Source organism: Zosterops lateralis (assembly GCF_965231275.1).
Source record: "Zosterops lateralis genome assembly, chromosome: 13".
Classification (NCBI taxonomy): Eukaryota; Metazoa; Chordata; class Aves; order Passeriformes; family Zosteropidae; genus Zosterops; species Zosterops lateralis.
Genome location: NC_139773.1, coordinates 11020130 through 11045174, shown reverse-complemented (window position 1 = coordinate 11045174; position 25045 = coordinate 11020130). Strand labels below are relative to the sequence as shown.

The window sequence follows — 25045 nt, the reverse complement described above, 5'->3', positions numbered from 1 at the left end:
AACAATAGTCAAATAGGGAAAGTAGAATAATTTCCAGGTCAGTAATAATAACTGTTCACACAGCACTCAGGGGAAATCAAACACACATATTTGCATTCAGATATGTACTACAAACACAAGTCTCAATATCCTTCTAGAAAAGCATGCCAGATTTTCTTTGAGAAGTTGTGGTTTTAATCATATTAATTACATGTTGGATTTGGGCAGAGGACCACCATCGTGACATTACATCAACAAATTTTGCACTAACATAAATACCACAAAGAATCCTGCAAACTAAAGTGAGCACTCTCTATCCCAGAAATCTCTGCAGAGCATGGTTTAGCAGAGCAGATGAGCAATGTCACCCTACTTGGCACCCTGCTTCTGAAATTTAGAGTACCTTATGAAGTAGTGATGCTTTTCGAGAAAGAAAGATTTCTGATTTCCAATTTTTCGTTTTGTATTTTCAGTTCCTTTCTTCATATTAAATCACAGGTCTCTCTTGGATGTATTTCTCTTGTGCTTTAACACAGATGTAAGTAGAAAGTCCCAAAATTGCACAAATTCTGTGAACAGCCAACCTTTTTCCTAACTTGTATCAAAGGAGAGTCACAGGGCATTTTAAATGAAGATAAAAGTGTTTAATTCTGCTTACAGAAAATGCTTTCAAGTGAAACATACATTGCAAAGAGAATGCTCCTTCCCCAGAGTTTTGGCCTTGCAACCTCTCTGAAGGCCCAGGACTGAGTCACAACAACAGTTTGAATCCTGCTTTGTTGCTGCTCTTGGTAGAATAATTATATACTGCCATGTTAGCAGAAGGGGGTTACCATATGGAGGAAACAGTTAGGGGTAGGTGGATATTCAAGACAGTTGGAAGCTTCATAGGAGCTGTGCTTGACCTGGAGGATAGTCCAAAATTTTGGATCCCGGCAGGTGATTCTGTGTCTGTCCTGGTGCAAGTTTCAGCTACAGCCTTGTTGAGTCTTAGGACTAGTGCCTTAATGCACCAGGGTTATTTTCATTGCAAACTTCAGGGCTTGAAATGCACCCAGAGTATGGGTTGGGTGTATTTTGAGTTTTTTTCTGTATGATACAATGATGTTTTCATCCCCCTTTTCCCACCTAGGATCCTGGCACAAAGTGCTGTACCCTTCTTTTGTGGCTTCTTTGCACCAATGCAAAACTTCAGAACTGTAATTTGTTTAAATGAAGAAAAAGAGGTTTTACTTTTAGTCCTGAGAATTTTTACAGAATCTAAAGCTAAGTGGGAATAAAAAAAAATGTGAGAAAAAGGACCCAAGCTTAGAGAATTTAGTGCCACCAGCACATTACAGTAAATGTGGTTTGGGAAAGCTCAGATATTCATCATTGTATTCCACCAACCAGCCAGCCCAAAAGAAGAATGCATTATAATTCCAAGTGCTGTTAGTATTCCATTTTTATCTCTTGTTTACAGTGTGAAAACCAAGCCCAGTGTTGCATCCTTTCTCAAGGACTATGTTGCAACATCTTCCTCATGTGGACTGTGACATAAGGAAAAATTATTCACATAATCATATCATGGCCTTCCTATTTCCTCAAGCCTTTTGCCCTGAAAAGGTGACTCACTTTTAGAATGCTAACTCTGAGGAACAGCACACAGCAAAAATACATTATTTTTTTAGTTTTTAAAAATGAATACTGTCTGTGCAACATCATCATGCATGAATTGACAGGGACTGTTAGAATTAGTGTCTCATCAGTCAAAAGCCTTGAATTCACACCAGCAGGTAACTGAATTAATGGAACTCAGTTTTGTAAAACAGTTAAATAATGGCAGCATTATGCCCAGTATCTGACAGTTCGGATAAATATGAAGTCTTCTCTTCTGAAAGTATTGAAATATTTGCTGAGATCTTAATGTTTGTGGCTTCAAAAACTGAGAGTAGAGAATTTTAATCTCATTGCTCACTCATTTCTCTAAATAGTTTGTCTGGGGTTTTTTGCTATTGTTGAGCTTTTTTTGTTTTGTTTTCTTGTACTTTGTTAAAAGCTGGACCACATTTCAAGTTTAGAAGTGAAGATCTTGGATAATTTGTGCACTTCTGTCTCCTGTTATTCTCAGATTCTGCTCTCACATAAGTGTGTTTCTGCTGAAGTCAGTATCTAGAGGAAAAAGTCTTTTTTTCCAGGCCAGTAGCAATCTCTCTCAATAGAAGGACACTTCTAAATGTTTTGCTATAGCAGATGCAGAGCAAAAGGATAGATGTTGGGGAAAGATATGTGGTAAGATGGGTCTGAACTTCTCTGTTATGACAGAATTTTCCTAAAAAGACCAGGAAAAATACTCACAAACGCTTCTTACTGATTGGATTATGCCTCATCTTCTGCTGGGTCCCTGGTCCATTTTTGCCCTATTTTATTTTTTTGAAGGTAGCTGTAGGCTACTGAAAGGCCATAAATTTTAGAGCAGCAGGAAAGGAGGGACCTAATTCTTATTTAGAGACTACGCAAGGACAGAAAGTTCCTCCATCTCTCTGCATCTTTCACATGAAGTGAGCATAAGAGTCTCTTTTGGATACAAAAGAGGGCCAAAGCATCCTTTAGGTGATACATTTCTTCATCCTGGTCCATCATATGGATCAAAGCTGCAGAGGTTTCAAGCTGTAATTAAATAGTCTTTGTCATTTTTGGCCTGCAGGAGAATATTGCTGTCCTTGCCTTCAGAGAAGGGAAGAACAGTCTCCTCGATGGAATCACTGATACTGTTGTGACTTTTAGATAATCTTAGAGAATCTCTAAGTCCATGGCTTCAAATTAAATATCTGTCTTGTTCCCAGACAATCCCCTCTCCCTCTGTAGCTTCTTCCAGGGCCTTTCAGTTATAACATGCTCTGGCAGAGAACGAAGAGGAGGGAGTTGTATCTTCAATGTCTTCCAGGCCTGCAACAGCTGTGTAGGAGGAAAGAATCAAATTGCAAGGAATCAGAACTGGAATTGAACCCTGATAGCCAGGTCTGCTTGTCATTTCACCATTATTGTAATCACAATACATTTCTTCAGCTAAATGCAAGGGAGAAGGAGAGGTTAGATTGTGGATCATTCCCCAAAAAAATGAAAATACCATCTTAAGTCAGAGACAATACCCACAAAACAAGGATCAGCTTAGGGTGGAATGTGGGTATTTGTTGGAAAAGAGTGAGTGAAACATGAATCTGATTCTACCCAGAGTTTGCAAATGAAAAAACTACTGAATTACAAGTGATTTTTTCAAAGGACTGCAAGAATTTCTACCAGATTACCAAGGGACTTCTGTCTCATGGTGAATTATAAGCAGAAGACAGGTGCAGGCATTGATTTGACTAAAATATTCAGTTTGAGACACAGTGGAACTTTCTCCTGTTTGGTTAAAATTCCTTGTCCTAAATCAAAAGCAGTTCCTCCTCTTTCACTCAATCCCAAAGGGACTGTTATAGCAGTGGACACTGAGTAAGTGAGCACATTATCAATCTGTTGCTCCAATAAATACCCCTTCTGCTATCTGTGCATGAACAGAAGGGAGTGAGTCAAAGCTGAACAAAGAATTACAGTGCTCTTGGAATTAGGCCTGCAATCACTTCCATATAATGCCACCTTAACTCTGGTATGAGTTACGTTGTGGGTTGGAGTAAATTTTGCTCCTCAGCTAAGGTAAGTTGTGAGCCTTTTGCCAGGTATTGCAAAGAGCATTAATACCTTTTCTCATCTTGCAACTGTTGTTTGTTGTGTTCTAAGGGTGAATTTGTTTTCAGTATTTTTCTCAGTGCAATATTTGCAGCTTCCAGTACTGCCTCAATGCCTCAATTTGTAATATTTTGCAGAAATGAAGAGGCTGAGAGCATGTATGCATGTATATGGCATTAGAATACAATAATGGTATGTTTTATTACATGAGTAAAAGCTGCTAAGAAATTGGCTTGTAATTCTTCAGGCATTCCCCACAAAAACTACTGTTGTGAGTCACCCCACTGAGATAGGTAGGATCAGACCTTACACATGCTCCTCCCATGGCATTTGTCCGTTGCTCTTCTCCTTAGAGAAGCTGTTGGTGGTCACACAGATGTGCTGGACTGGTCACTGGCCTTGTTTCAATTTCAGATATGGAACTGTGGCTTTTGAACAGCCAGAGATGAAAGGAATGTGCACCTTTGTGCAACATCTCAGTTGAGAGACTACACCAGGATACGTTTGAGATGATTTCAGGGTGAGCAGCCATTAGCAGCATTTTGTTGTTGTACCACATTGACTGTAATGTGCCACACAGGCAGGTGGTGTGGCTGTACTGTGAGCTGGGGAAATCGTGGTGGTTCTGCTGCAAGATTCTCAAGTCACACCATCCTCTTCCATAACAAAACACCAGCAAATGGCTTGGCACAGAGAAGGGTAAGGATCTTTCCTGAGGTGAGGGAAGGGAACTTGCCCCACCCTGATGATATTGTTTGAGCTTCAAAAGAGCTTCTCTTTGAGACTTCTTAATGTTTCTTGGTAAATTGAGGTGCTGCACAAAGCAATTAAAGACCAGACCTCAAGGTAGAAATGTTTAATCCTTATTTTTAGCACCTTGCATTTTTTGAGTGCATCCCATACAGTAAAGTAGATTAGTAAATAAAATAAAGACAGGGGAATGTAGGCATAAAAATAAATAATTTTGTCATAAGCAGATGGTACACTTGTATTAAAGCCAGATGAGATGCAAAGATATTGTAGCCTGAAAGCTTAATGTCTCTTGGAGCAGTTCCTCCTGAGCATAGTTAGGTCCCAAGTTAGGGATCACAGTACACTCTGAGAAGATAGAAGTTTATTTTCCTTGCTTCAAATCCACTTACCTGTTTTGCTTGCAAAAGCATGATATTTACAGTTTAATAATTCTCTGATGAAGCGCTCTTAATTCTTAAATTAATTAAAACGTTGGTTTTGATAGATAGGCTATACATGCTCAAGAGAGTTATTTAAGTAACTTGTATAAGGAAACCTTTCTTGAAAATCTGTGTATGTAACAGATGGGTATTACTGCCCTGTAAAGTAGATTATGATTTCCCAGGCACTCAGATTTGGGAAATCTTGGTTTTGTTTCTTATTCCTGTGGAGAGACAAAGCCTAACACTGGCTTGGGAACCCTGCAGAGCATAAGCAATCCTACCAGACTGGAATTATTAGTAGACAGAGACCTCTGGTGGAAATCGTTCAGTACTTCAGGGAAATACAGATCTCTGTTTTGGAACAAAGCTTGGAAGTCCTGGTGAGAAAGGTCAGAGGCCTGGGAAGGACTACATTAACGGCAGCAGAGATATTTTTAATGTGGCTTTTCTCTCTGTCCTTTCTAGGACAGCTGAATGACTCTCTTTAAAGAAAATAAACAAACTAACTTGGATCTGTAGACAAGTACAGCAGTGGCAACCCTTGGAGCTGTCTCTGGGAAGCAGCAGTCCCTTTGATCCAGCAGTGCCTTGGCAGAGTGCAGTGTGTCCATGGTGTTGGCAACAGCCATTCTGGGGGCTCAACTTTGGCTAACACAGGGACCTCAGGGAGAAGAGAAAGTCCTGGTGCCCAAGTCCATCTGGCATCTGCACTGTGGTATAGCACCAGCATGATGCCATTACGTGCATCAACAAATGACCAGCGGGATGTTGAAGCCCCAGTTCCTGTGCCAGTCTGTCCTGCAGAAGCTTCCTCACGGATATTTTCTTTTATTAATTTTTGTGCTTTTGGACACAATGGACAGCTTGCAGTGCAGTGCCAATGCCTCAGCTCACAGTAGGTTGAATAAAGCTAAAGCAGGGCTTGACCCAATAGTTTTTCCCTGTAGGCTGCAAAATCTGGTAGCTGTCATAAGTATTGCCTTCCCCTTTCTGAAATGGAAACTGGTTTTCTCTGGGAGAGCAGGAGAGAAAAAAAACCAACAAAGCCCCCAAGGTTCAACAATTGTCCACCACACACAATTCTGAAGAGTCCCAAGTTCATCTCTTGACAACAGGATTCAAGCTTAAAATAAGGAACACTTCTGAAAATCAGTTCACAAGCATGTGCTTTTATTTTCTCCCCAAATCCATAAGAATTCAAAACAAAATGTCTAGAAGTATAAGCTGAACAGTCAGTACATTGGTCTGGTATGGTACAGAGCTACAAGCAGTATAATCAATGCAATTTGAAGTAAATTATGCTATAAAATGGCTTCTGTGAAAAGTTTAGAAATTAATGGAAAGATTTTTCCTGCCTTCAAGTTTTTGATTGTGCTCAAAGAGAGCATCTCCACCAGCTGCATGGTTCACATACATTGTAGATGCATTTCAGCAGTTTCCCAGGGCATTTACAATTGCAGTTTTCTGTGCTTTAAACTCAGCAGTGTAGCTGGTGACCATGTGTACAAGGAATGGTAGTGTACTTTTCAGTGTGAGTGACAGTTTGACAGACATTTGGTAGAGGCTGGGATATTAGTTTCTAAACTTAAGCATCCCAGTGGAATTCCCCATTTTTCTTCAAAAAAATGTGCAAAAACTTTTTTGTCTTATCCTCAGACCAAAGCCCAGTTTAGAAATCCCAACTTGGTAGTATTTTATTGTTCTCTTGGTTAAAGTTCCTATCCATTAATTTTTATACAAACACATTCTTGCTTCTACTGACAGTCAGTACTGAATACTTGTGAACTAGTTCAGTTCACACACATCTTCATTTAAAAGAACAGCAAGAGTCACAGATTTTCTGTTTAAAGAAAAAAATCAGATAATCTTGGCCTAAAGCTCTCTCATCTAGCAGCCAACCCCAAAGTCCAGCCTCTGTATGTAATTGCTTGTTCAAAATTCCTTCTCAGTCAGATTTCAGGCTTCAGTTCTGCCTCATTATTTGATAAACCACTTCTCACACCAATCTGAGATCTATTTAGGAATTCCTGGGCTGCTTGGCTTTTGATTTTCAGAAGAAACCATGGGTCTTATAACTTCTATCTTAAACAAAGAGCCCATTGACCTAGTCACTGATGTTTAATTATGTCCTCTAATACCTCCTTCCTAAAACAATGTTTGGCTCTTCTTGGATTGACACAAACACTAGTTTTCTGTGGTAGGTAGAATATGCAGCCTGGAATACTTAAAATAAAAAAGAATGTATTCCCTAAAATACAGAGTTGCATTTATACTGATTAGTTTCCCTGTCATGCCAGAATAAATCACTCAAAACTATTCTACATTATTTCCTACTAGTCATAAATAAAATTCACACTGTGATGATCCTTGCTGTGATATTTGGCCTAAATGTTCTTCGTTTCTCTAGATGCCATCAGTTTTTATAACCTGTCTGTACTTAGTTTTTGTGACAAACATTTGTCACAGATATAGGCTCCACTGAGCTATGTGTTAGACATGTGCAAAACAAACAAAGTTTCTGAATTTTTCATACGCTCCACCATAACGTTTTCAAAACCATGTCTTTACTGAGTTTTATTGCTTATTCCTGCAAGCATTCAGATCTGCATTGACATTTTAGGTAACTTAAGTACTCTTGTGGCCATTTTAGTGTCAAAGGAGAAAAATTAATATATATAAGATGTTCCAAGTGTTTGGTTTCCATGTCATCTTCAAAAATATTCTGAAAGGTTGAGTAATTCAAACTGAAAATAATTGGAACATTTTTTGGCATTACCATCAATGTTCATGAAGAAACATGTGGCCAGCTTAGGGTAGCCAGTACAAAGCTGCTAGTTGACTCCATTATTTTACAGGGGATCAAACACTAGGCAGAAGTTTACTTACATTATTGTGCTCAATTCTGATGAAATAATGGAGATTGCAGATGGAAGTACATGTAGCCCATTAAATCCTTAAAAATACCCATTATTTTTATTAGTATTTTTACCTGTAATGCACATCATTAACATTGTAAGGAAAGCAAGAGCCATAGTACATATATTCCTGAAAGTAAGCCAGCTTTAGAGAAAGCCAACATTATCTTCCTTTCACCCTGCAAATTAGAGGATTAGAAGTACAACAGAAAGCAAGAATATTTGGAAAGTCTTGGAGGCCACTTTAAAAGCATTTGTATGTTACAAATGATCACAGAAGTGAATATTAAAAGATACATAGCTGAATTTCGAAATTGTAGAGGTTTTGGCAAGCAAGTAAGAAGCCCTTTTCACATAGTGTCATCTGTTTTTACTTTTTCACTAAAACAGTCCTGCGGTATCCTTTTAAATAGTGCAGGAGCCCTCAGCTGGGCCTCCCTGACTTGTAGTGCAAAACCCACCAAAATGTAGAAAAACCTTACCCTCTAAATAGCAAGAGCCATGGGTCAAGAGTGCATGTGTGTATGCCATGATATAGGGCAGATTTGTGTGAGCTGTACAGATATTACAGACTAGAAATTAAGCCAGTTTTGTCACCATATTGGCACCTTCCCCTAGATGAAGAATTCAGACCAGCTCGAAAACAAAAGCACAGCACTGGGAGTAATCAGCCTTTAAAGTGGAATAAATTAACATTTTAAAAGCAAACCCATTCCCAGCAGTTTTGTTAGCCAGGAAAGGGAAGACTCTGCTAAATTCAGTAGAGATTCAGCTGTTGACACTGCCCAGGCATATCCCAATGCACGGTGACACAAAGTCAAGAGATGGCATCTTCAGCCTTTTGAAGTAACAATGTCTGCTTTGCCTCCATGGGCTGTTTCATATGGAGATATCTCTACTAGAGCATTCGTTCTACTCGGTCTTTTATTCCTGGATTTTCCTGTAGGATATCTGAGTGATTCAGTCAGTATAAGGATAGACAGTAACAATACAGCTCCAGGCCTTAGGAGCATCACAGCATAACCTGATTCTCATCAATTGCAGTAATAATTGTACATGTTCTGACTTGACTTCCGCTCATTTGTGCAGCAGCATCTCCAAATGCCACTGCCCATTCCATGGAAGACTGGAGCTGACCATGCTATGGAGTGCGGCAGTGGCCTTTGACATGCCTAGCAGTGAACATGCCATGAATCTGAAAGCAAACATTTAGGGGCTCAAAGCCCTAGTTTTAAGTGTTTGAATCACAAGCTTCAAACAAACGAGCTTGCAGGAGCGCTTCACTAAAAAAATGAGGGAAATAGAGCATTTGTCCTTAATCCAAACCAGAGTGGTTACTGACAGAAGAAGGACACTTCCAAAGGATCAAAGCTATTGCCAAAACAAAGGGGGGTGGGGGGGGGTAGTTAAAAGAGAGGGTGCTGCAGTATCCTTATTCCTACAGATACTTTCCTGTCTGCAAAACACTGAGAGAGACTGCACATCAACCTTTTTACTGTCATGTCACATGACGGTGCTGCATTGAAGGTGATAGATTTCCTGGCAAGTGTTTGTGTGGAAAGGCAAACATATGGCAGAGTGATCTACTATGAGACAGCTCTTTGGACCTCGCCACCCCCCAGGAATGCTTGGGCTCTGTGAGAACCAGTGGGACCCTTACAGTGTGTGTGTGAGGACATGTGTGAGAGAAAATGAATTCATACTCACTGAAATAAAGGAATGTCTGATGTCTGAGGGTTTACATTTGTGTGTATACTGTCCTGCATACCGTTTTACATTATATATATATGCAGTTTAAGCAACATGTAGTATAAATTTCATCTATCAGTTTTGCATTAGTAGTCTATAAATGTGCAGAACTACATAGTACTTTTAAGACAGAAATTCTGTCCAGAGAACTCAAAAGCAGGATCTTGCTGGTCGTGCTAGAGTGCAGTGAGCATTTATGGGAGCTTTACACTCAGCAGGCTTGTGTGAGTGCATTTCCTTCCATTGCCTTGTGCAGCAGAGAACTGGGTACACCACATACACAGTGCCCAAATTATATCTTGTATTGCCGTCAGCAAAGCTGCACCAAGACAGGGCCATTTGGTCTATTGACCTTTGTTACAACTACAGTTATTGTAAACTACATATCTGCTGAGAAATTAATTCCTTGCTTTAATTTGACACTTTATTAACCTGAGGAAATTAACACAAAATAGAACCCTCTTTTGCCTGTTCATTTAAAGTCCCATTGCTGAAACAAACAAGCAAATTGCATAAAGTTTAAATAATGGCCAATACTAGATGTAAAATAACTTGCAGCTTGTGGTTATAGAACAGCCTGCTGTTACTTGTTTATATTACTACCCTGAACCTTGATTCTTCTTATCCGCTTTTAACATTAATTTTATGTTATGTGGACAATACTGATATCCATGTAAATAGTTTATATCCTTCTATATTGGATGCTGAAGTCTACATCCTATGAGTTCCCTAAGCTACCACTGTAAGGTAAAAACTGTTCTGGAAGACTGTGAATGAGGAGAGGACACTAAATGGGAAAGCAAACTGCAGCTCATTTCAATTTCATACTGCTGCTGCCTGAGATTTGTCCTTCACACAGAAATATGGAAAAGTAGATCTTTTCCTGTGGCAGGTCCAAAATAACATGTAGGTCCAGAGCTCTGCCTAAACTGAGGCTTGTGTGACAGCACAATTTAACTAAAGGTCTGCGGTGCCTAACCAGTTGTGTCAATTCTTGCCTTTCTACTGATCTTCTGCTAGTCATGCTCCAGAAGTCCACTGGATGACAAAAAAAAAAAAAAAAAGCTAAGAATGTTCAAACTATTTCTCCTCTTCAGGCACCATGGCCCACTTGGCAATAAACTCTGACTTTTATCTTCAGAGAGCCAGCATCTGCCCAGCAGAGCAAGCTGCCAGGCCCTCCAGCTGCCAGGCCCCATGAAGTTACAGAGGGAGGATACAGTACAAGCAATTAACAGAGGCATTACATGAATGAGCTGAGAAGATTTGGGTATTGCTTTTGGTCCCAGAGTTCCTGCTGAGCTCTGGACTGGCATTATGCCCTTTGAAAGTTCTAGTGGGAGGTTTGCCTGAGTAAGACAGGAGCATCATGTCCAGTGGGAGTAGCAGCCTATTAATACCTCTCCCTTATAAGACTACCCTTGCCAATTCTGTTTGGCTGTTTCATCTCATGATATTCACTTTGACTTTCTTAATGCTAACCAGCCTAAATATTTTATACTTGTCTTCCAGCAATATACTAAGTCCTTTGCTGATACTATTCAGCGAAGATAGGTTAGAATTTTTCTTCTGAAAACGTTTTTCTTCTGAAACATTGTAGTTCTCTGAAACTGCAGTGGGAAGGTTTGATCTGGGGTTCATGTTCAGTAAGATAGCATCCACTTAAATGTGACAGCTAAAGAAGAAAACCAAGTGGACAGAAATAAGCCATTTCCTTATGAAGCCTCTTTGTTCTAATTACATAGTAACACTGTCACTTCTCTAGAAATATGTATGTTTCCTGGCTTATAATGATGTCTCTGCAAATCTCTGCAAATAATACACATCTGCTAGGATGTGTATTATTTTGTAATATTTATATTGGTTTTGTATCTTCCTGCAATTTTACATTTTAGCAACTCAGTTTTTCAGTGAAACAAATCAGGAGCAACTTCACTGCATCAAAGTAGATAAAGTGACACAAAGAGCAGCAGAAACAGACCTTTGACTTCTGAGAGACCAGTGCATATTGGCTGTTTGCTAGCAAGTGCAGTAGCCCTGGGTTTTATTGTAATATTTATTATTTATAAACATGTAACTTTCCAAACTCAGAAGAGGAAGAGGTCTTCTTTGAAGAGGGCAGTGTTGAGAAAAAAAAAGTCAGACTGTGTGGAAAAAGATACATTATACAACAAAGGATCACTCAAACACTGGGCAAGGTATTATTAATTATACATTTTAATCTTAATTGTTATTAAGCATGTTAACTTCCTTTCCTCCTCCACAACCTACTCCTGACCTTTTCAGCCTCTGTAGCACTTAATTGCAGGATCCTGTGCTAGCCCACACTCATTAGAGGTGTGGTAGGCCTAATCAGCTGTCCTAGGTTTTCTGGGAGGGATGGAGTTTTGAGAAAGGAATTAAAAAGAAATGAGGTTACAGTTCTTAAAAGGACATGTCATGAGCAGGAGTACAGGCTGCAGATCTCTGAGAGACAAATAGGTGAGCAGGATACTAGGTTTGGTTAATGGAGAAACAATCAACATGTGGCTGCCACATGACAAGATGTAAGCAGGAAGGGGCAGACTTGCAGGCCATCACAAGAAACATGATCTGGAGATAGAGGGTATATGGAATGTGTGAAGAAATGTGCTTTTAAAAAGTTCTCATGGGAGGCAGCTGGAACCAGTTCTTGCATTGTGCAGGGTGGTGTGCTGATTTTTAAGAGTACACCACGAGGTTTAAGCAGTAGCATGTCAGACCAAGTGTGGTGGTGGTGAATTCAACCACTTTGGCCCTTGTATCCCAGCTTCCCATCATGCCCTGGAGAGAGGAAAGGAATGGCTGCCCAGAGAGCTGAGTCCTTATTTGTTGGGAATGATGAAGGGAGAGAAGGTAACTTGCCCTATTTTCTGCCTGTTCAGTAATGACTTACTTCCCCTGCAACCCATCAGGTGAAATATCCTCCATATCCACTTCCCCAGGCACTTCTCCATGCCTGTTTTCATCCTGGCACCCAACGTGGTCATCACCGTCAGCATCAACACAACCACAGAGCCTGAGGACTCTCCTCAATGCTTCAAACCCAATAGTATCTCAGTCCTTAATCCCAGGTCCCTTTGAGGTCTCATCATCCAGGAGCCATGGGGATGAGGTAGTAAGTCTGGGCAGGGTGGGGGTGATAAGGTGAGAAAAAAGTTCTGATTTTGCCTGGGATGTAGTTAATTTTCTTTCCAGTAGCTCATATGGTGCTGTGTTTTGGATTTGTGACCAAAGTGGTGCTGACCACACAGGGATGTGTGGGACTTGGCTGCCTGCTGGAGTTAACCCACAGCAGAAGCAGCTGGATGTTCAGTCCTGTGAAACCAAGGTGTAAAACACAGGTATGACAGGAAGAGGATGTTTCCAAGTGGCTCTTGAGCAAAGAAAAGTGCTTATAAAGAATGGCCATGTCCTCAAAGGCACTGCTTCACATGAACTGGAGAAAGGTCAAGAAAGATCTACAGAGGTCATATCTGGAGAAAAGTGCCTTCATAGAGATGTAAAATGCTCATGGGAAAAGGAAGACGGTGAGATTTGGATGTGGCCTAGGTCAAAGACATGGAGAGAGATGGGCATAAGACCCAGTTAAGTGATTTGAGTCACTGAGAGTTTGGGGATGTTGTCCATGGAATAGAAAAGGATGATCTGAAGAAAGTTTCAGAGGTGACATGCTGAGAGTTTTTCTGCTGGTTTCAACACAGTTGGGATAACAGTCTTGTGTCATTTAGTTTGCCTTCTATTAAACTCTTGCTGATGCCATCCTATCCAGGAAGAAACTCCTGATAGAATTTTTTTTTCCTGTGATAACACTTATACTTTAGACTGCAGCACAACATGATGAGATTCAGGGCTTGGGTTCTGGAAGAGTGAATTCTTGAGCAATAGGAACATCCCATCATCAAACTCTGCTGCTCTTGAGAGAGGTTTTATGGTACAAAGCAGCAGCAATCTCCAGAAATTGCATGATAGTAATTATTTCTTTCTGTTTCCAGGCTTCTGACACTGCCATTCAGGTAATACAAAAGTGAAGTTACAAATCTCCTTAAATAAACATGTTCTGTTGTCCATGCTGGGATGTAATTATTCATTAAGTCACATTTCAAAGGGCTTTTTGATGAATGTACCAGAGGGCATGTGAGAGAAATCCTTTTCTCCAGTATTTATGAGGGGAAACTACGATGGGGTAAGTGTTATGAATCTGGCACTAAATTTATTGTTCTTGTCAACTCTCAACATACTTCTCACCCAATAAATCTCTGAGACTTTAGATGACACATCTAAAATATTTCTCCAGAGGAGAAATATCTGTTGCAGGTTTTCTTTCTTAGGTATTATGGCTTTATAGCTTTGGAGGTGAAGTTTCTCACCTGGCCATTTGAAGAAGCATTTTATAGATTATCATATCAAATGGAAATGAGAGTCATTAGTTTCATTGTAATGAATGATGTCTATAACAAACACATAAAATTATGGGAACAGTTAAGTAAATTATGCAACTTCTGTCCATCAAGATAATCTTCATATCGTGTGTAATGTTTATGGAAGTACTAGATTTTGATGAGTGTTTCTCAATAAATGGCTGCCAAAACATTTCACATGCCACAAGAGAAAATTCAAACAGCAAAGTTGCAAAGTCAGGTAGTTAATATTGTGACTCACATTACTGAGTAGGTTTGTGATACAATCTTTAAAAATTTCCTTCTGATTTGTTCCCCCCCCTCTCCTCATAGAAAATCTTAGGCTGGTTATCATTAAAGAGACTGGTAAGTCATAAAGTCCAATACCTTTGAATGCAGTGTGGATTTCCACATAAGCTGATGAGCCAACTGACAGCGCAGTGACAGGTCATTAGACTTTGTATGGGGAACTTGCCAGCAGGGAATGAGATGTACTGGGCAACAGAATTTTGTTAGATAATGTGCAGGTTTTCTTGATTCATACTAAGATACTCTGCAATCTTTGTCTTCTTATACACGTCTGCTTTTGCCTCTCTTTCTTAATCCCTTTCTGCTTTTCTCACATCCTTTCCAGGCTTTAGTTCCTGCTTCCCTTCCAGCTTTCCCCAGTTATCTCATGGGGAGCCATTTTTTGCTCTCATGAGCTTTGCTTCCACAGTCATCTCCAGCCATGAGCTGAATCACATTCACTTTAGCCTAGAGCATGTTTAGTCCAGACAGAACACGAGGCTTGTTTATTAATCCCTGTTGAGTGTGTACAAATGCTTTTCAGACACTTGAAACTCAGCTACATTTATATGGTACCTGGAAATTTGGTAATTTTACAATTATTTCTTTTACTCTCATTGTCTGAAGAGTTTCAATTCATTGAAAATTTCAGTCCTAATGGTTAAATTATGAAAGATATGCAAGAAAATAGAAACAGAGGTTTGAGTTGGAACATGTTAGGCAGCACTGACTTGTAGGCATCTTTTGCCTGCTGTAGCTTTAGCTGAAATGCCTGTAGAGAGCAAGGAATGGCAGCAATGCATACTTGCTAACAACATTTCCATCCCATACAAACCTTTCCAGCTTAGAGTGGAAAGCTCCCAACCAGAGAGAAAGTTAATTTTAACTGAAGTGCTTCTGCCTCTAGGATATGTGTTCACACCTCTGCAACATGTAAAGCAATCACCTTAAAGATTGTCTAATTTAATATGATTAGGAGTGTATAACATAAGAAGATTCATGAAACTGAGTGTAGATAACTTGCTCCAGCTATGATACACACCCTTCTCCCTTCTAAGCTTATTAAAGAGAAAGCTTGAGATCCCCTGGTGAGCTGCTTATCTCCAGTAATTAAGAATATCCTAATGGGCATGGTAAGTGCCTTTCTATGCATGTTGGGATGGACATAAACCATCATGGCCTCTTTCTGCCTGCCATGAAGTGATTTCAGACAGTGCTCTCAGACATGTCTTGCACAGGGGAATGGCTCAGTTGTGATTCAGAACAGTTTCCTATCAAAATGTTTACCAGAGAAGCACTACTTTACTGTGGACGTAGGCAAAATACTAATCATGGTAATCATTACTGACACATTTTTACATATAGGAAAAGGAAATGCAGAAGGAAAGAAAATTATATCAGCCTATATTATACTATACTGATATAGTTGGATATATCAAACTATATTGGTAGGTAAGTAAAAATAAACAGTTTTATTTCATTACCTAACAGTAAAGTTGATTGTACAGGTGGCCATGCTGCAGAGCATTCACAGTCTGATCTCAGAAGAAATTTCAGTATGGAAAGCAAAAATTGTAAGGTGGCCAGGGACAGAATGTTAGAAGCAAATGTAATAATCCATGTGGTTTCAACAGACACAATATAGGCAGCGTCTCAAAAAATGGCAAGTGCAAGATACCAGCATGAACAGGATTCACATTCCAGACTGTCTGCATGCCAATAAGTGTGTGCAAAACCATGATCATGGAGTAGTATTTAATGCAAAACTTAAGTATGTTTAAAGATTTATTCAGGATTTTGGAAGGTTCTTTTGAAATTAGGCCTTTTTTGTTCTCTCTTCTTAAATATTGACCTACACTTTTAAATCAATGAAATCCTTTCACTATGAAAGTTTTCAACCAGGAATGTGTAGTTATTCTTTTCCTCATATGATTTGGGGAGAAATCATCAGAACTAGCTGAAAGCTTCTCAGTATGTTCAGAACACTGTTCCCTGGGAATTATTGGGAAAGCAAAATTCAGTAGTGTGGAAATAACTTCAGGGCAGTTGTCTCAGACTCCCATCTGTGCTGGTGACTCAGGGTTTCACTGCTGACCACACTGCTGGCCCTGCCTCCTCCCTCATGGTCCTGCTGGGCCTCTGTCCTTACCATCTCCCCTGCTCATACTTGTGTGTACTGCCCTGCTCTGGGAATAGAGCACCTGTCTGGCAGGGGCAGAAGTGAGAGAGAACTTAGTATGATCATTCTGAGGAGTTTAAGAAGAAGGAGACACCCATCCCTGCTGCAGGGCTCCCTTGCTCCACAAGAACATGGTTGTTGCTGTCTCCGTGGCCTTTTGATCTTTGTGCCCAAAGCAGACACAGCTCTTGGCTTCTCTAGACTTGGGCCTGAGTGCATGCAGTGCACATCCCAGCAAGCCTCTGCAGCCCTTCACTCACTGCTAAGATCTGAAACTGCTCTTGAAGTGTGTGGAAGAAATTCTCTTCACTCCTCTTTTCCACTTCTGTATGGAAGGAGTAGATGAACTCTCCTTTGTGAGAGAAGAGAAGGGAACAGAATGCAGGTGACCTAGCAGATCTCAGCCTTTGTATGCTGTGATGAGTAGCTGAGGGGGTTATGCACACTACCAAACCCCTTTGCTTTTGTGACAATGTTTTTTACTTTCCTCTTAATGTGTGGAACATTTGGTTTGGTTTTTCATTTGTCAGCAAGGGAATTTGCTTTTTCTTCTCCATCTTTTCCCAACATCTGAACCATAGCTTGATGGAGGAGCTATTTGCAGAGTGTTTTAAGAGTTTTCAGCTGGCCAAACCTGAACAGAGTTCTTACCTTAGCAGCTCATTTATCCTTTGCAGTCTATTCAGGAGGAAAAGAGAGTTGCATCCTTGCATGTCCATGGGATGAGTTTTCTTTGGAGCTCTAGTATATGATTATCTTCACTGCAGACTAGAAACATTGTTAATTCACTGCATTCTCTGCATACACCAGCGTTGGAACAGAAGGAAATACAAATGTGCGCATTGCAATGAGATGTTTCCATTCTGTATCTAGTCACTTCAAATGTTGCTATTTTGATATTAGTAATACATTGTTGTTTGGGTGTGTACATAGAGTGTAGTTTGCTTTTGCAAGAAACTGGCACACATCCTGCTCCTTTCTGATTTGAGGTCACTAAATAAGTTACTAGAAAGAACTGTTCATAGCTGAGATGAAAAACAAACAATGCATTAAAAAAATAAAAATAATAAAAAAAGGCAGCTCCACCTCTCTAGTAAGTATTCTGGAGGGAAGGCTGGTTTGGGGAGGTAATCTTATGTGTGTAAAACAGCACATGGGATTATTCTGGAGAGAGTCAGATCAGAGTCCCCAGCTCCTATACTCTGAGATTTTGTATTACATTTTTCTGAAGGGAATTAGGTATCAATTTAAGAGGATACAAAATCCTATTTGATGTGAAAGTGAAAGTGAGCTGTTTGGCCAGATGTATAATACTGCAAGTGGCTGCACTGGCAACCCTGTCACTGATCAGCCCTTCAGAACAGGTAACAACGCTGAGCACAGTGCAGGCTCATTACCTAAATGTTCATCCAGCTTTCTGGAATTCTTTTTCCATTATTAGTCTGCTGCTGATACCTGAGCTAATGATTTTACAGCAATGCTTCCACCAGCAGCAAAGTGCTTATCCTTTTTTTATGACCCAGAGCAAAAACTTTCTTGACTTACATACCAGCAACAGCAGCATTTGGGCTCCAGAGCCACATCTGGGGGTACCATAAAAAGTAAGTCTTCTTGGTCCTGTGCCAGCCCAGGAACAGGTGCTAGAAGAAGCATTTATTTATCTTATTTTTTCTGCCATTACCAGCCATTGCAGACTGGTAGGGCTGTCTATGGTCCATCTACTCCCTGCCCAAAATGTGACCCTACAGTCCTCAGCCATCTATTTCCTTCTTCATCAGCAGGAGCTGCCTGTGGCCAAATGCTTTCCTTGGGAGTCAGAGAAGCACCAGCCACAGCTGTCTCCCTAAACCCAAAGAGGACAGTTACCATCTTAAATGTGGCAGTGGTTGGGGAACCTATTTCTGCTGGATCTGCAGAAAAACCTTCCCTAAACTTTGCTGCTTGTGACCCACCTTGCAGGTGCCTATCTAGTTTTACTAGATAAGGTACTCGAGTGTAATAAATGTCAATAATAATTGATGTTTGAACATTACAGCTGAACTGATAGCATTAGGGTAAAAGCAGCAATATCTGGGATTTGTGAGTTACCAGGGCTTCCCTTCCACGAGGAAAAACTGGCATCACCTGGCAAGCAAGAGATCCCAAACACCCTGTTTGGAAATCACCATTGTGCAGCTCCCAGGTCCATGGCTTGGTGGATGTGGGTTTTAGTTTTAAGCTGAGAAGGCAGGTGATGGAGAAGAAGAGGTGGAGAAGAGGCTGGGTACAGAAATTGGGACAACCTTGTGCTTAGGAGCCAGGCCGTTGCCGAGGGTCTGCTCAGGCTGCCTGGCGTGGGGAGGGCTCGGCAGGGGCGGGCAGGCACCCGGAGGAGCCGGTCCGTGCCGGGCCTGGAGCTCGGGGCCAGCGGGGCCAGGAGGGCACTGCCAGGCCCAAGGGCCGGGCGCCTCCGGCCGGGGGAAGCTTCTCCTCCCGCCCTGCCTCCATGTCGGGCGCGCATAAAGAACCATGTCATGCTTCAGCGGGGAAGGGAGGGCCGGGCGGGACTGGAGGAGCGCTCTCTGCTCTCCTATTTTCATAGAAACCGATCTGTGTACCTAGAAAATAACAGGAAGGGAAAGCGCGGGGGGAGGCGCGGGCGGGGTGGGGGGGGGATGAGAAGATCCTGTTTTCGGTCGCTGCCCGAGGAGTAATTCGTCGGAGACGGCTCCATCTTCCCGGGCCCGCGGCGGCTGCGGCGGGGATGGAGCGGGCGGCGCGGGCGGCGTAGCCCAGCGCGCACGGGGGGGCCGCGGGCAGCGCCGCGCCCGCCGCCGCCGCGGGGCGAGGGCTCCCCGGCCGCCCCCGCCCGGCCAGCCCGCTCCCCGGAACCGGGGGCTGCTGGGGTTGTGTCCAGGGCCTCCCCCTCCCCCGCGTACACACTCACACACACAGACACGCGCGCACACACTCACACTCACACACACACACCCCATCTCCTCCTGCCGCCGCCGCCGCCGCCGCCGGAGAGCTCGGGGATCGCCCGCGGCCCGGCCCCGCTCCGGCTGCGCCCCGCGCCCGGCGCATCGCACCCCGCGGGGGCTCGCCCGGCTGTCCCCGGGGCGGCGTGCGCGGGGCGGGGGGGGACACACGGCGGCTCCCGCGGCGGCTCCCGATGGCTCGTCCGCGGCCCCGAGAATACAAGGCTGGAGACCTGGTGTTCGCCAAAATGAAGGGGTACCCGCACTGGCCGGCCCGGGTGAGTACCGCGGCGGGGGCGCCCGGCCCCGCACCGCCCCCCGCGCCCCTCGCCCCGCGGCCGGGCCCCGCCAGGAGCCGCCGGAGGGCCTGGAGCCCGGTCCGGCCCCGCCGGGCGGGGGGCCGCGCTGCGCCCACCCCGCTATTATTGTGCATCTTTTCTTTGATCTGTAGATTTCTCCCCGGCCCCCCGGGAGGAGGAGGAGGTGGAGGAGGAGGAGGAGGAGGAGGAAGAAGGAAGGGGGAGGGAGGGGGGCGAGCGCGGGCTGTACCTGGGTTGTTATCGCGGGGAGGAGGCTTGGGGAGCCGGCAGCCCTGCCTGCATGAAAACGATGCTGTTTATTATGCGCCCTCCCTCGCCCCGGCCCGCGGCTCCCCCGGGAGGACAGAGGGGCCCCGCCGCCCCCCGCGGCCCCGGCAGGGCAGGGCAGGGCCGGGCCGGGCAGCGCTGCGGGCCCGGGGACCGGCGGGGAGGGGGCTCGGCCCGGGCAGGGACAGGGACAGGGACAGCTCTGCAGGGGGCGAGGCCCGGGCTCGGGCTCTGGTGTCCCCAGGGCGGCGGGCTCGGCTCGGCTCGGCTCGGTTGGGTGAGGTGAATCGCCCCCCAGCCCAGGTGCCCCCCCACCACTGCACCCAGGCTTTTTTGGGTCTCCTGCACCTCCCACCACACCTTGCCCTTTACTGGGTTGACTTCCTTTCATAGGCCTTTGTCATTTCTTGTTTCACGCTGCCTTGATACGAGTGAGGTGCAAAGGCACCATGGTCATTTGAGGGTCAGATAAGCGCTGATTGTACTTGAACATCCATTTCTGGTGCTGCCACAATAACGCAGGGCAGAGCTCCCCTGGGGGGTCTGGCACTGGCACACTTACACGGCCTGTCCCTTCCCTCCTCTTGGGTCACTGTTGTGTAAACTCACCAAGTAACACGTGTTGTGGGAACTCTTGGCAGGCATCAACCAGTGACTCTGTATTTACTTGTCTTCCCCGGCCTTGCTGGGATGATTGGGTAGTGCTTCGTGCCATCATTCCCTAGTCAAGGAAACTTGCTGCTCTTTATAGACTGTAAAGAGCATGATGAGAGTGAAGAGTTGTGTGCAACCTGCAGGGAAACATGGATGAGCAGGGTAGAGATGGACTGACATTTAGCATTACCCTTGGCAAGACAGCCCTGGAAAATGATGGGTGTAAGTGCTGGAAAGGTGTCCTGAGCAGATCTGGGAAGCAGAAGAAGTGTCGTTGAACAGCAGACACCATAGAAGGAAGGAAAGCCAACACAGCAGGCTTAAGCAAAGGTTGGTGAAAAAAGAGTAGCAACAGGGTTCTAAATATCCAGAAGCCTGGTAATGAGGTGGTGCATGCAATTATTTTGGCAGAGCAGGCTAAAATTAGCATGCAAAAGGCCGAACATAATCAACAACGGGTTGTGGTTTTGTAATTCTATCATTATACAGGTTGGTGGATATACTACCTAAAAAATGGCATTTTATGTCAGCAGAACAGCATGAGCCACTGAAAATTGACTTCTTTCCTACCTCTGTCATGGTTTAATTTACTGTGAAAATTTTAATGTGAACAGTTGAGACCATTACCACGTTGAAGCATGTTAATCCCTTTCCTTTTTGAGCCTTTGTAAAACTCCCATTTGTTTACTCAGAAGCAGAACAGGGCCTTTTGTTTTAATGGCATTTTCTTTCCCTTCAAAAAATCATTATATTCTATGCAGCTGGTCATAGCTTTTGACTGGGTTACTAAATAGGTACCTGAATGGCAATAACATCCAACAAAGTACATCTTGACTAGGAAAAAATAGGTGTGCTGCTCACCTAACTCACTTCCTTTGTGCAGACTAACAGGATGTAAAGTTCAAGTGAAGACAAAGCAGTCTCTAGTTTTAACATGACTTAGCAAGTGGAAGCAGAACCTGTAGAGAGCCCAGGGGCCACCATCAGGTAGGAAGAGAGCTGTCAGGAGAGGAGAGCATTAATACTGGGTGTACAGAGGGTGCACAGAATGTGCTCCTGGAACTTGTGATGCTCTAACATACAACTTCATGGTAGATCAGGCTGTCTGCCTGAACCTTGTTAAAATTACAGTTCCTGCCATCTTTGCTAGGACTTTTCTTGGTCTTGGTTGCCAAGTTTTGCCTGATGCACACTTTCTTCAACGAAGGAAAAACCTAGTGCAAGCATTAGTCTTTATTTTGCTTCTCAGAAAATGTTATGGCATACAAGTAAGGAGAAAAGAAACATTTGAGTTGAGAATGCAACTCAGATACTTCTGATTAACTGAATGCCTTTTATCCAGGGGATTTGCTTGCTTCCAGATCCTTGAGTGGTTGCTAGCTACTTCTCTATTCATTATGCAATTAGTGTGTTTGATCTTTGTATTCTCATAAAAAACTTATATATTTCATGCTAATATAGTAGCTTTAGTAATACGAGTAACAATACATTTAAATGTCAGTGTTATTGCTCCTACCAAGTGGTGTTTGGCATCAGTGAGACCTTTGGCACGAATTTCCTGTCTGGGGACAAACTCCTTAAACTCTGTTTAATAAACCTGCAAAGTGTTAGAGCAGGACAGAAGTGATCTGCCTGCCCTTTAATGAAACACACAGACATAACTGACCTGGCTCAGAGTCAGCCCTGTGTTTTTGTGCACATGGGCCGTGTCATGCACAGGAGGTACTCAGATCCCAGAGGCTCCAGCAGCAGAATGCAGACGTGCCCCCACTCAGTGACTCCTGTCTCTCACAGGGATGGTGCTTGTGGGCTCAGCCAGCTCCACGTGCCACAGCACAGGCAAACCCTCTCAATCTCACCCCCTCTCTTTGGAGCTGTGTAGATCCAGTGAGCAGTAAGAACAAGCCTGACAAACCTGACTTCCATCCCTGTGAGCAAAGAGAGAAGAAACATGCAGAAGGTGGCAAAATAGTGATGAAATAGTGGTTTCCAGGGCACCATTGGAAAATTGTGTCTGATAACTGATGGGGTGCTCCAGCAGTCAAACTGCATTTAGTGTTTCTTTGTGGATTGGTCTAGAATTCATTCGAGAAGGACAGAATTTGCCACAGTTGGCCAAAACAATCATGCCCAGATACCTCATGGCTGAAAGAGGTCACTTAGTTATTATTACCTGGAAGGGCTACCTTGCATTTTGGTATCTCATTTTCTTGTGCAAAGCCAAAATTTCCTTTAGCTTGACTGAAGGACAACAATTAGGTTTAGAATTGGATTGAAGTTTAACAATAATGGTAAAGGAAATACAGTTTGGTTTAACATGGTTTTTATGCTTATCTGTGATGTCTGTTGTCTTTAGATGCTCATCAAAAATGCAGATTAAATACCAACTGGCCAGGTCATCAATCCAACAAATAAGCAATTGTGTATCCAGAAAGCATGCAAAAATAGAGGGAAGATGTCATTGTGATTAAAATGTAGAAAATAAGAATTTAATTTGTTGTATATTTGATGAGTGGTCTTTGGCTTTGAAGCACTAAATCCCCCTGTGTCTTTCTTCCTTGTTTGTAAAAGACAGTTAACAACTCTTGCCCCTTTAAAAAGGTGTTGTGGAGACATTTATGACTTTCTTTGATACTGCTGTGATAGGAGCTGTATGAGTACACATAGATAGAAAAATCTCTTTCTTCAGATACCCTAGTTTATCTAGGATAAATGTCCTGGTTTATTGAGAAATAGCCCCTTGAATAGTCACTCACATGAGATAAAAGGGAAAAACTGGTGGTAGATTCAGAAAGATCAATAATGGTGTTTGTTTTATGAGTGACCCTGAAGAAACAATAGGCACTTAGTTGCTGAAATTAGCTGTTGATTTAAAAATAGGAAGGAAGCTGTTAATGCAACTGTAGGAGCAGAGAAAAAGTCTGGAATGACCTCAATAAAATAAGAACATGCCCAAATAAATGGCTGATGCCATTATTGAACAGAAGTCTAGGATTGTGCAGCTGGAGGGACAAGAACTGTATTTGGACAAGCAGCAGGAGTTTGTGTAGGGATGGCAAAGTTTATTTGAGATAATACAAGAGACCCAAGCAAGGAAGGCAATGTATTTTAATGTAAAACAAGTGGATGTTTAAAGCTGTTTAGAACATGTTTTGCTGGGAGGAGAACACAGCCTTTAAAGTGTTGGTGTCACACCATTGTGAAGGTGCATTTACTGTCCTGTCTGGGTGAAGTTCCTATTTCCTGGACTCGTGTTTGTCTTGTCCACTTCCTTTATTGCTACTCTGAATTAACACGTACTTTAACTCCAGATTTGCTACTTAGCTAACAATATTCCTATGAATGCCACTGTTAAAAAACATCTGCCAATAGCAGTGGCAGAATGGGATTTTGAGGCGCTTCAATGTATTAGTTGCAAATGGATGTGAAATTTCCAGTATATTGCTTAGAGTAATACACAGTAAATGCTGTCATTTTAATGGAATCTAGTGTCAGTGGCAGGCTGAGCCATCATATGTAGTGATTACATGGTAGGCTTTAGCTCAGTATTTTCAGTGTTGTTGACTGTGTCTCCCCTCCAACAAGGCATGAAAGTAAGGCACCTGAAAGTATGAACTAAAATAATTCAAGGGAAGGGTTTAAAGGTAAGCTTCTGCCTAAAGACTTTGTTAGATGACAGCCTAGAAAGGCTCATAACACTATGGTATCGTAATGTAATATATTGTTAGACATTATTATAAAAAATTACTACTACAGAGTAACGGAAGATTTTCAATATCAGTAAAAAAACTGCAAAAATATATTTTGGACACCTCTATGCATACATTTTAGTAAATAAGCCTCTGTCATCCAGTCCAGTGAAGTGTGGATGGAGCCAGTGGGTTGATTTTGGTGCAGGTGTAGGTGTAGGACTAAGGCTTATGTTCTGACATCATTTGATAAAGTACAAGGTACAGAAAGAACTTCAGTCTGTTATAATGGCCAGTATGACAGCTTGCAAATATCGAACTCTCCAACACATCATAGAAAAAGGGTTCTGCGTTTTAAGTGTTTGATATTTAAAACAGACCATTTGTTTTTGTATTAATATAAGAATAAGGGAAGGTGGGTTTTTCCCTGGCAAGGTTTATCTTTTTTGGCAAAGAATGACAGACAAAAATCAGATTAGATCCAGAAAACTTCAAAGGGTCCATCGAAATAGACAACAGATCTTTCTCTGTGTTTTTCTGCCAAAACTTGGTCTGCAGTCTTTTGAGCTTTTCTCCTTGGCCATTTGGGACCTGTCCAGTCCTTCTCCATATGCTTTTCTCCTTTCCCCCTTTTGGTTGCTCTGGTTTATGACCTCACTTTTGCCATGTTACTAAATATGAGTCCTCTGTGACTTCTCCTTTACCAACTCAGGGCTTCTTCAGTCTCTCTCACTCGTTAATTAT

At 42.6% G+C, this 25045-nt stretch overlaps 1 protein-coding gene and 1 long non-coding RNA gene across 2 annotated transcripts in view; one reads left to right on the top strand and one right to left on the bottom strand.

The window, feature by feature from the left end:
- Positions 1-1741: 1741 nt before the first annotated feature.
- LOC310914535 lies at positions 1742-20026 on the bottom strand. Its single transcript, XR_014591046.1, has 4 exons — positions 19921-20026; positions 17961-18051; positions 17063-17179; positions 1742-2916 (listed from the first exon to the last, which is right to left on the bottom strand). It is a non-coding gene; the product is annotated as an uncharacterized lncRNA (long non-coding RNA).
- HDGFL3 (HDGF like 3) overlaps positions 19520-25045 on the top strand; it is a 36538-nt gene continuing 31012 nt past the window's right edge. The window contains exon 1 of the mRNA XM_083870726.1: positions 19520-19649. Coding sequence (XP_083726852.1) covers positions 19566-19649 — 84 coding nt within the window. The 5' untranslated portion in view covers positions 19520-19565. The remainder of the gene's footprint in view (positions 19650-25045) is intronic.